At 39.0% G+C, this 11,906-nt stretch overlaps 1 protein-coding gene across 1 annotated transcript; it reads right to left on the reverse strand.

The window, feature by feature from the left end:
- Positions 1-2,272: 2,272 nt before the first annotated feature.
- Positions 2,273-7,879, reverse strand: LOC308372884 (uncharacterized protein; the record flags this gene model as incomplete). The annotated part of the gene is made up of 5 exons (XM_080848232.1): positions 2,273-2,347; positions 4,404-4,487; positions 6,623-6,765; positions 7,398-7,427; positions 7,759-7,879. 5 exons carry the CDS (start codon positions 7,877-7,879, stop codon positions 2,273-2,275), a joined length of 453 nt encoding a protein of 150 aa, XP_080704358.1.
- Positions 7,880-11,906: the final 4,027 nt, after the last annotated feature.

The raw sequence follows: 11,906 nt of genomic DNA on the forward strand, positions 1-11,906 counted from the left end.
TCTGGTAATGTAGTTTAGTCATTCCTTGTTCTACTGGATAATTACGTATTTCTGTGCTGTAATTCTGATGCCATCCTATTGATCCAAGGAACAAGTTCAGCTTGAAGTACAAGAAAATAGTTTATTGTGTTTGTTTTATTTTATTTTATTTTACAGTATTTCTCTGCTCCTAAAACATATTTTTTCAAAGCATGCCTCGGTTTCTCTGACCACTAAACCCAAGTGCCAACTCCCTAAACCAATTCTGCTAAACTTTAAGCACAATTCTCTGCTTTAAACACAGATTTCAATTGTTAACCGCACTTTCTTCAAAACACAACACACAATTCTCTGCTTTAGACACAGTTTTCAATTGTTAACCACATTTTCTTCAAAACACTAAACACCATCCTCTCTACTTTGCATACTTCATCAATGCCAAAACCTCCTTGTGTTCAAACAGAAAACACTGCTAATCATTTGGCAAAACTTCCATTTCCAAGGCTGTTGTGCAATTTGAAATCAAAACTTTAGCTCCTAGTTTGGAGAACAATTTATGGCAACATTGAAGTGAGTGGTGATCAGAGAGGCAGAGGAGTGAGAGTAAGAGGAGGAGGAGGAGGAAAATGATGAAGAGGAAGAGCAAGATGGAGAGCCATTACTGTATCTCTGATGAGATTCAGGCCAATGTGTTCAAACATGTGGTCAACATGGGTTTGACCATGCAGGAGGCTGGTAAGGCTGGCCAGAGGGTTCAACCAAACATAAGCCGCTTCTCAGTTGCACCGATTCTCCTGACATTCAGAAGAGAGAATGGGTAAGAAACACTACTATGACAGTACGTAAAACACTAGTTTGAATGCCTTATCAGGAGCATAGTATTCTTGTATTTAGAATATTTTACATTGTACTGTATTTGTAAAATTATAAACAAATACAAAGTGCAACCACTGATGACCAAGACATATTCCTAAACATCAATACAGTGAGCCTAGCCACATAGGACCATGTTCTTAGGCAGAACACCTCAAAAATGAAGCAGGTGTACAGGGTGCCTTTTGACAGAAACTCTGATAGAGTCAAACAATTACAGTATGATACGACTATGTGCAAGTAAGTCATATACGTTTCCACAACTGATTACGTCCTATCAGCACTGAAACATTACTGTACTGTGTTGTAATCCAATCAAATGTTACTGTATTTTCAGATGTTTCACAACACAACAATTGTCAATATTGTTCTTGAGCAAGAACAGGATGTGGTCTAGTTTTTTTGTCCTTTTTTATTTTACATTTTTCTTTCTTTTTTTGTTGACTGTATCAAAATCCTATTGTTTGTTCTGTGTAAATCATCTTCACATTTGGTTGTGTTTGCTCTGATGTAAAGGCTACAGCACTTTTGAAAAAAAAAAGAAATCTTTACTGTAAGTCGTAACTGTTTGTGAGTTGTTTTATATTTGAGTTAAAACATTATACAGTTACAATATTTTACAACAGGAGAAAGCGTACAGTAACACTGGAGATGAAAAGGCATAATACTCCTGATAAGGCCTTCATACTAGTGTTTTCCCATTTCATAGTAGTGTTTTCCATTGAGCACGTCAGTGTTCAATCAATGCTTAGAATGTCTACTCAAATAATGGTCTGTGTTTGTTGTTTGAAAACAAAATGCCCTTTTGAGGTGACATAATAGTGTTTTGAAACCTAAGTGGCCTTTTGCAGGAGATATAAAGGGTTTTGCATTTTGTGTGAGTGGTTTTGGGATTTGTGTTTAGAGCTAAGAGAAACCGAGGCATGCTTTGAAAAAATGTGTTTTAGGAACAGATAAATACTGTATATTGTATACTGTGCTTTCGTTATCTTTAAATAACTTTCATTAATGTCTACTTCCGTTAGTCATAATACTTATAATAATACTTATCATAGTAATTTCATCTTGTAATTCATTTAAATATTAATGATAATTTTGACAAAGAAAAAAATACATTTCAATGTCATTAAGTGTCCCTACTCTAGCAAAAATGTTTGTTGGTCTAATTTATTATCTCTCTATGTTTGTGGATTTACCAGATTAAAAACAAAAAGGCAGCAATCCATGGCAGTTATATAAATTGATGTATTAGAATGTATTCATGAATGATCATTCATTCCACATCTCCATTAATTTTGCATCTCTTTTTGTGTATAAACAACAGCCCTTCACTTCAATCTTCTTAGTCCTTTACTATGTGTTAGCTTTGGTCCTCTGGGTGCTTCTTGGGGCAGGGCTGATACAATCTCTAGAGCGCATGCTAATTGCCATGGGGGCCTATGCTGTCACCGGTGTCATGGCGACCACCATCCACAATGCAACTGCACCACATCTCCTGAGATCAGGCACAGAGGAGCACAGTGGTTATTACCAGGGTCTGCCTATCAGCCATTTTAAAACTTTCCAAGACAGAATATATAAACGTTTGGCCTCTGACCGTACTGCTTAGGTTTTGGTCAGGCTGAACAGTGCATTCAAACATTGGTGATTGCTAAGTTTTTATATGAAAACATTTTAGCCATATCTTCACAATTGAATACAGACTTCGCAAGATAGCAGTTAAATTCAGTGTGAGCTGCCATATGATCATGATCTAATCAATCCACTGTACTTTGCTCAATAACTTGAAACCCACACTGGGCCCTTCTGTATATGCAAAGTGTTTAATTGCTGTATGGTTAGTTCATGTTTTCAACAAATTGTATGTGTGAATGGTTATGTGTTTCATTATCAGATCATTCAAAAGTAGCAATAGTTCATGAGTTCAACAGTATTTTATGTAGAAAGAGTAACGGTACAGGAAAATCTTCAAGTTGATATTCTGTACTGCATTAACTGCTGATACTGACACCATCAGGTACTGATGGACCTCATGACGTGTTCCTCATAATGTGTCTTCGCTGCAAAGTTAACAAATGAGATGAGAAACATTTCAGTATCACTCCTTAAAAAAAAAGAAAAAAACATTTCCACAGGGACTTATCAATACTAAGACACTTGGATCCCCTTGGGTCTCTGTGTTCCTACAGACAGGCTGCCTACACATAATGAATATATGTTTACTGTTTTAACGGTCTTATTCCCTTACACATCCTCCTGCACTGTGTCCTCTTTGACCAATGAACATTGTTTTCAGGTGCTTTACTAGACCTAAACAACTAAATGCAGAGCGGCATGGCCTGGAAAACTCCCTTTAGACAGGATGACGCCTAGCTCATGTGGGCGTTTCCTAAGAAAGGGAGAGGTAATGAAATACCTCAAATGCCAAAGATATGATAAAGGTCTCCAATAATATGGTCCACAGAATATCCAAAATATGGGTTGCATTAGGAAACAATGTGACACAACTATAGTTATATCACAATTAAATTGATAATGAAACAATGACATTTGACCACAGTCATGTTATTCATTCATTCAATAGTTTATTCCAGTCTGTACTGAGTACAGGGCAAGTCTTGATATTTGTAATTGTATATTTATTTAAACATCCAACATTTTACATAATATGACAGGCAAATTACATTATTTACTCCATGCCAGTTGTATCAGTTTCCATGTACTATCCACATTGTAAACATAGAAAATACATAAAAGTACCTCAGCACTATGTAGCACACAAAAATAGAATATATTGAAAAGTAATTTCAAGTCATTCATAATAATAGACACTTAGGTGTAGGTTGTCATCTATCTTATATGTACCTGGTATTTTCAGTTCACATCAATGCAGTCCACTGCAGTGAACATCAGCCTGTAAATTGCACTCAAGTTGCAAGGAGCATCAGAGGTGGATTAGCATTAGCAGACTGACATTTGTATATTTAGTTTATTTTTTTTATCCCAGAGCAACAATTTCCACAGAACAAATACTCTCCTATGACCTCTCTCCTCTCACATAAGATAGCGCCTGGTTCAGGGACACAAACACACCTACTCACACACACACACACACACACACACACACACACACACACACACACACACACACACACAGAGACAGATTTCTACATGTACATATATACCATCCTCAGAGCTAACACAGAACATGGACGAACACCCACATATGCACTCCAACACGTACAAGGATTATTTTCACTCACACACATAGACACACACTGAATCAACTCCATAGACCACGACAAGGCAAAAGGGAACTTGGCAGAGTAACATGGAATGTTCTGGTCACTGAACTCTTGACTCCAACAAAAAAGCACAAGGCATTTCACTGAGTGTCCTGAAAGATAAAAAAAAAAATGTGTCAGGAATATCTGTAGTTTAGGGATTTGATTTCAGGGTATGATATAATATTCATAACATATCAAAAGAAACAAGAAAATTCAAGTATTACACATAATTTATTAAAGTCTAAAACATAAATAAATGGATACCTCAGTGGCATTGTCACAGCTGTTGTCAGACTCAACCTGAGACTCCCCTGCATTCTCTACTGGCACCTGCTTGGCCTCTTCATCCTGTTTGGACACAAGTACAACCTTCACTTGATGTCCACCATAGCATTCAAATAATGAAAGGTGCACTTTAGTGATCCAAGGTGGGCAAGGGGGATTCCTTGATTTTTTTTTAACACATAACTACATCTTTGTATACTTAAGCAATAAGGTTCGAGAAGCAGTACTGTATCGTCAATAATGTACTTGTTCGAGGGTGTTGTTAGGCCGACGCGCAGCAACGTTATACTTATTAGCAGCGATGCTAGCTAGCTACTATGTGTTTCAATGGGTTTTTCGTCTAAGCGTTAGCAACAACCTACAACTAATATTTGAGAGCTTAAGTCAAGACTTACAATACTCGACAACATTCGTGTAGCACATTAACAACTAACCGAGTCAATGTAGACATATAAAAAGTCGTGTAGATAGCTTAATTCACATACAATATTTCCCACTAACAGGCTCAAAACACGCCGCCATCTTGGTTTGATTTTTTTTTTTTAGTGTGTACTGATATGGAACGCTCAGGTAAATGTAAACAGGTCGTACAGTTACTATATCGCTGATTAAAGCACACCCCGGAACTCACTCTCAGAATGCTTGATTTCATCTACCCGTGTTCTAAATGAAAATATTTGTCTTGTCGAAAAATAGCATTATGTTGTAAAGAAGTTTGTTATTTCTTGAGCTTATTACCAAGAGATGAAGAGCTTATAATCCAAACTGGGGGCAGCCAAGACAAGACACACACTGGGAAAATGAGGCCTTGATTAGCATTTGGCATTGAGATGACCTTCTCTAATGAGGCACAGGCAGGTGTGCGTCACACCATCTTCAGTGAAATGGGTGCAGATGACAATTATGTACGCTACATTTTTAGAAGAAAAGAGTGTTTGTAAACCCTTTTTTCCTTGTGAGCAGCTCGATATCTTCGGTAAAGCCCAGACCTATATTTACGTATATATACATAAATGTGAGTGACACTGCATACACTTCCCTGCTATTTATGGAGATCTTTTTGCTTGCTTGGGCATGTGTGTGTGTGTTGAGTGTGTGTGTGTGTGTGTAGGTTAAATCACAAACAGCACATGGTTAATGTGCAGCTTCTCCTGCCTCTCCATTTAACACCGCCTACTGCTTCACCATCTGTTCACGAAGGGGAGCCAGCACCAGGCCTTCACTGTTCCGTCCTCGAGAAGGAAGAAGGAAGGCTGTCTAGACTGGGGCACCCTTCATTGGACTTTACATAAACACTGATCATCTTTACATAACCACTGATCGTCTTTACATAAACACTGATCGTCTTTACATAACCACTGATCGTCTTTACATAAACACTGATCGTCTTTACATAACCACTGATCGTCTTTACATAAACACTGATCGTCTTTACATAAACACTGATCATCTATGTAAAACAACTTGACAAACTAGAAACCTACACCCAGATTCTCTTTCAGAGCAAAATGTTTTGTACCGGTAATCTGCTATATTTTAAGATGGAATGAATCACCTTCAAAACCGTTTCAGTAGGGTTCAATGCCATTCTTACTTCTTTTTTTTTTGTTACAAGATAATCCACTACACTACAGCAGAGAGGCCATATCTCATGTTTCAAATCTATTCAATCCTCCTTCCTGCTACCTGCTATCTTCCGCATGACACATCATCTCTCACTCTCTCCATTAGATGGCATGTGTTGACAGACAGATGGGAGGAAGGATTGATTTGTGCAGCATTTCCACCTGCTGTTTGTTGTGAAATTACTTCTCTTCCCCAAATAAAACAGAAGGAAATATTTCCTCCTAAAACCCTTCCTCTCCTCTGCAAGCCAACTTACTCACTGCTGATGACATCTGTGGGCATTTTACTGAACCACCTGAACACAGTCTGACACAGACCCAATGACGAAGCCTATTTCACTTTCCAAACTCTGAAATATAACATGGTGGTGAACATAATGGCTTGGTTTGACAATAGCTCGTAACCTGAAACAAAAATGTCTCCTGTTACCTGAGAGCCATGCCCTAACACAACAGAACTAAACCAACACCACCTCTGGATGATGTAATCTATATCAGAGCTTTTGTCACTGAGAAAAGAAATAAGGGCATTCCCAGGACTGTGAAAGCAAGGAAACAGAATCTCTTCCTCACTGGTTTTGGTGTGTCCTTCTTGATCAGTCCTGTTGCAGCAACGATGTTCCCAGCACCTTCCACTGTTTTTTGGGCAACAGCTGTGACTCCATCCACCATTGCACCACCCACATGTGACACCCCAGAAACAGTCTTCCCAGCCACTGGGAGGCAGACACAGATACATTAGCACAGAGCCCAAGCAGACTACAGCAAGAATCTAAAGTTAATTCATTGTTGTAAGTGTTTTAGAATGGATACATCATAGTTCTGAAACACTTCTGTACATCACATCTGCTTTTTACATTCACTTTGGAAAAATTATGTGCTTTCTAAAGCCATTTCACCCTCATTAAAATACTACAAACGTTATGCTTTGGTAAACACTGAGTTTGAGAGTTCCTTAGCCAAACCTCTACAAAACAATTTGAAAATACAGGGCCCCTATCTATCTATCAACCTTTCTTCACAGCTTCATTCTGCTTGTTGATTTGGTGATACAAATATAGTCCCCTAAAATATAATTATATCACGTGTAGAAGTACTACATGGATGTATTCTGTGATTAGTAAAAAGATGCAGAAATGTGATGTTTATGTTATCACAATAGCACACTTAAAGAAAACAGGCACCTTCATACCTAATGAGGCAATACAAAACAGCTGGCACCTCCAGCATGCCATTGAGCTTGTGTCACTCTACAATTCCAGATCTAACATTTGAAGGTGGCAAATTAATGACTTCTGCAGAGGTCTCTGAAGGATTGCCATTTGTCACAGGTCATATGTAGGCCTACCTGTTGTGACTCCATCCACTGTTTTAGTGCCTATTAAAAAAGGAAATACATTAAAACATAAAACCATAATCTCGCTCTTTAACAAACCTAACAAAGGATAAAAACAGCAAATGTAAGTGAATTGTTTTGGGAATGCCCGAGCTTTCAACGGCCACTGACTAGAGAACATGACACTTGGTTAACTACATGGATGTGGTATCCTACATCAGGGCATTCAGACAGGATCCTGTCATTGAACTGTCAAATCTCAATAAATCTTGTATCTTAATTCCATTAATAACAAACATTTGATAGTCACTGCGGAATGAAATCAGTTGATTAAAGGCAGATTTTAGACCTCTCGGGGCTGATTTTCACGTACCAACAAACATGACCCCATCTTTAGTCATTCCAGCTGCTCCTGTCACTCCCTGTTTGGTCTTCTCCGCCGCAAACACAACCCCATCCTTGGCTTTCGAAAATCCTTTCTTAAACACGTCCATGACTAGTCCAAATGGACCACCAACTGTTTAGAAGATGTCACGACGTGTGCAATTAGTAATGTTAAGTTTGCAGCTTGATCATACGGAGAGTCCCCGCCCGAGATGTCACCGCCTACTCATTCTCTCTAGTCCAGTTTACCTTGTAGAACTCGTTATTAAACCTCCACGTCGTTCACACAGTACATTTCCGTGCACCTGTTTGAATCGCTCTGTGTAAAGTCTAACCTGCACAGCTGAAGACAATTACTTATGTGTTCCTGTTAATGCATTATAAGAGACACACAGATGTTAAAAAGGGGCCATACCTCGACCCACTTTAAATGTTTAAAATTAAAGAATGTAAAACTTCTTTATCTTTATTACTCGCTGTAAGCTTCCATTATGTCTAACATTGCAATTGCTCCTGTCTTTCAATTGAGCCTGTCGAGGAGTTTAAAGCCTCCTACTACAATCGTTAATAATTACTGACATGGTAATACTTAGTGACATAGTGGACTCCTCACCCACCTGTTCGTTTCTTTCCTCGAGATGAATGAATGTAGTATAATGTGACGTTGCACCTCGTTGCGTCTACATGTATTATTCCAGGTTGAACGGAAGCGTTATTGATTATGTCTTAGCGTATGTCGCCTGTATCAAACTGGTAATTTGGTGTCCACGCTATGAGCGCGTGACCGACGGATGGTGCTGATGCGAGCCTGACAAGCAATGGCTGTAGCCTGGTGGTTGTGCCTCACATGGCTGTGTCGCTCTCACAAGCACAAGCATGTGTGTGTGTGTGTGTGTGCGCGTGTCTGTGTGTGTCTGTGCGCGGGTTTCAGTACCACTATCAATATTTAGTAAATAACCTCATCTAATAATCCCCCTTCAGCAGCCATCATGACAGCTAGAGGCCTATGTTTTATTTAAGCTAACCAACGCAGAGGTCCAACTGACATCACTTGAAAAAAACTAAACCTTTTGTTAATTATTATTGTTTGATTTACAGTAATGTTATTGTGAGGAATGTGAGCAGCACAATTACACATATCCTCCTTGGAACCAAGACAAATTAACAGAATAGCTCAAAATAGTAAGAGGGTATGCATGAAAAACATATACTATGTCAACTATAGAGGACACAAGTCTATGGGTTGGTTTTCAGGTTACAGCTGAGAACAATGAGTCATTAATTGTGACGTTAATTGTGCTGGTTCCTAATTGAGGTACCCTTCATGTTGTCTGTCAGTTTGTCCTTGGGAGATATATTTGATGGCAACTCATTATCTACAAATGCTACTCTCTCCCAATGTTGATTTCATTACATTTGTCTTCTGTACACACTGATCTTATTACTCATTTGAGAAATAAATAAATGGGCCTGTAATGTGGGTGCAATAAAAGTTCATTTGTGGTAGGCTACGGTGTGTAAAAAACATAACAGATTTTGAAGGAGAACCATGTCTGTCCTTGCAAGAGTCCCGTGGGGTCTGGAAAATGTACACAGTGTAGTAGGATACCTATTCCTCAAGGCTGAAGTCATGGCTTGCTGTCACTGAAGTGTATTTAAAAAAAATTGCACCTCATAGCTGAGACACAAACATTGAATGGTTGTATTCATTGCTCCTGATAGAGGGGTTGCTTTTAATGGGTTTTGCAATATTTACTTTCAGGAAATTAGTTTGCTGTGTCATTTTCTCTCTCCTCTGTGAAATCACCTCCTACACTGTATGTCTCAAATCCATTTCTGTCTCTCAGACATCACATGCTCAAGGTCTTCCTCTCCTTCATGGCCCTGTGTGGGTTTCAATTGGTGTACATTATTGGGGATGAGTTTGTTCTTCTCTTTGTTTTGAGGATGCTGTCATGGAAACCTGGTTCATTTCTTTGTTCTTATATTATTATGTTTCCCATTTTAGAGTGTGACTGTCAACATTGATGTTATGATGTTCTGTTACTCTGTCCATCACCCTGTTTCTCCCACTTCTCCCCTCTTTTCTCTCTAACTCTCTCAAAACACAAAAATATAGTGATCAGATCATTAAGGCCTCAATATACTTCTGCATCCCTCTCCGTCCTCGAAAAAAAATGGGCGGGCGGTGGATTCATAAAAATGTAAACGTACTAGTCAGCCCTACATACTACTCCGACGGCTATCCGTGCTGACACCTAATCAGGGCTGGACCACTGAGTGGGGTAACGACTGTTTGTCGAGGCAGTAGCTACCCCATTACCTCTTTTTTGAAAGTCATTGATTGTTTTTCCTCCCTCCTCCCATCTGTCACTGACATGACATGACATGTGGGCTCCCTCTGGAACTGTCAGGCAGGTGTTCTTACATGGGCCTTGGAAACATGTAGCTCAGTCTGAAATTGCATGTCTAATGCTATATATTCACTCGAGAAGGCAAATGTATCTCCATCGTGGTGATAATTTTTTTTTGTGAAAAACATAGTAGTGAACAAAACGATATGCTTATCTTACATACAATATAGAAACTATTAAAAAACGATCCAATAAATGAATACGTTCTTATTTTCTTTGGTATTTTTGTCACATTTAGATTTGCAATGATTTCTGGGTAACCTAATATGTAGCCTATGGTGCGTGATTTTTCGCTTTATATCACTACATCACTATGACAACGCACTCACTCATTGTCGGCCACGAGGTGGTTGCCCTTGTCAATGAAAGTGAAGTGAACGTGTCACTATGAAACAAAGCATGCACACTTCGAACAAAATTACCCCCCAAACTCTGAGGAAAGGGCCAGAAAAATAAACCCACTGCAATCATCAAACCAATCAACATGCAGTGTTATAGTTATATCAGCCACACAACAAGAGCATGCATACACATACATGCCAATAAACATGATTCTGATTCTGATACCTCAACATACAGTTGTGAGACTGCCTTTTCAACCATGAATATGATGAAACACATACAGGAGCACACACTTATGATCCTCTGCCTGGACACCTTTAATGCCCAATTTTCAAGAAGACGATCTTAGAGAAATCGTTGTGTGTGTGGTAGTCTTTTATTGTATAAATACCTCCTCCCAGCATTCCACACATACAGCGAACGATGGAAACTAACAGACAACGGTTGATGGTGGAGCTGGACTAGTTTGAGTTATTAGCAGAGGACGTGCTTGTAGCGATTTTTTTTTGGGCGACAACTACAACAAGAACAGAACAGGAGACAGAGGCGCAGGTAGTATGTACGTTTACTAGATTTTCCGCTAAATCAAGCGTTAGCGTATTCAAAATTACTCTCAAAAGTGTGCTGCTAACGCTTATACCAAAAATCCATTGAAACACATAGTAGCTAGCTAGCCTTGCTGCTAACGTTTTCGTGCTGATATGCTCTCACATGCCACCCTCATTGAGGCCTCAAATGTCCTTCACTGCCGTTTTATGTAAGGTCAGCCATTCTAAATAGGTTCCAGGGGCGGAGATCCCGGGGGGGACGGGGGGGACACGTGGATAAAGGCATTTCCCATGAGGCTTTGATCCGACCATCCTACATTAATTTATGAACAAAAAAACTAATTAAATCGCTGGACAATTTATATTTTTGGGCATGAAAGTTGTGTAAAGTCTGAATAAAAAGAAATAGATCAAGTTAAAAGGCTAAGCAAAAATCATTAGGCTGAATTTATGAAAGTGAGTTTATCTCACCATAAGTGAGATGTTGTGAGTCAACAAGTGCTATAGATATTGGTTGGACCAACTCGTTTCATATCAGAGGTCTTCTTGGAGATCACGGGAACTTGATCAGATTTTATCAGTTTTAACTCAATGGACGGCTCATGGACTCCACACGGCCGCACAGGGCACTAGAGAAGACGTTTATGTGCATGCAGCGGAATTCCTCCTTGAAGAGCCTTGGTATGCCTTTGAACTTTCAACATTATTTGTCGGTGAGTAGATATTGTGTGTTAGGACATGTATTGCCGTTTAGAGAATTTAAAACTGACGTCGAATTTCGATTTGTCACTGTTATTAGAGAATTCAGTATTTAGCAGCTAAGTTATGCTAGC

Source organism: Sprattus sprattus (assembly GCF_963457725.1).
Source record: "Sprattus sprattus genome assembly, chromosome: 11".
In the NCBI taxonomy this organism is placed as follows: domain Eukaryota; kingdom Metazoa; phylum Chordata; class Actinopteri; order Clupeiformes; family Clupeidae; genus Sprattus; species Sprattus sprattus.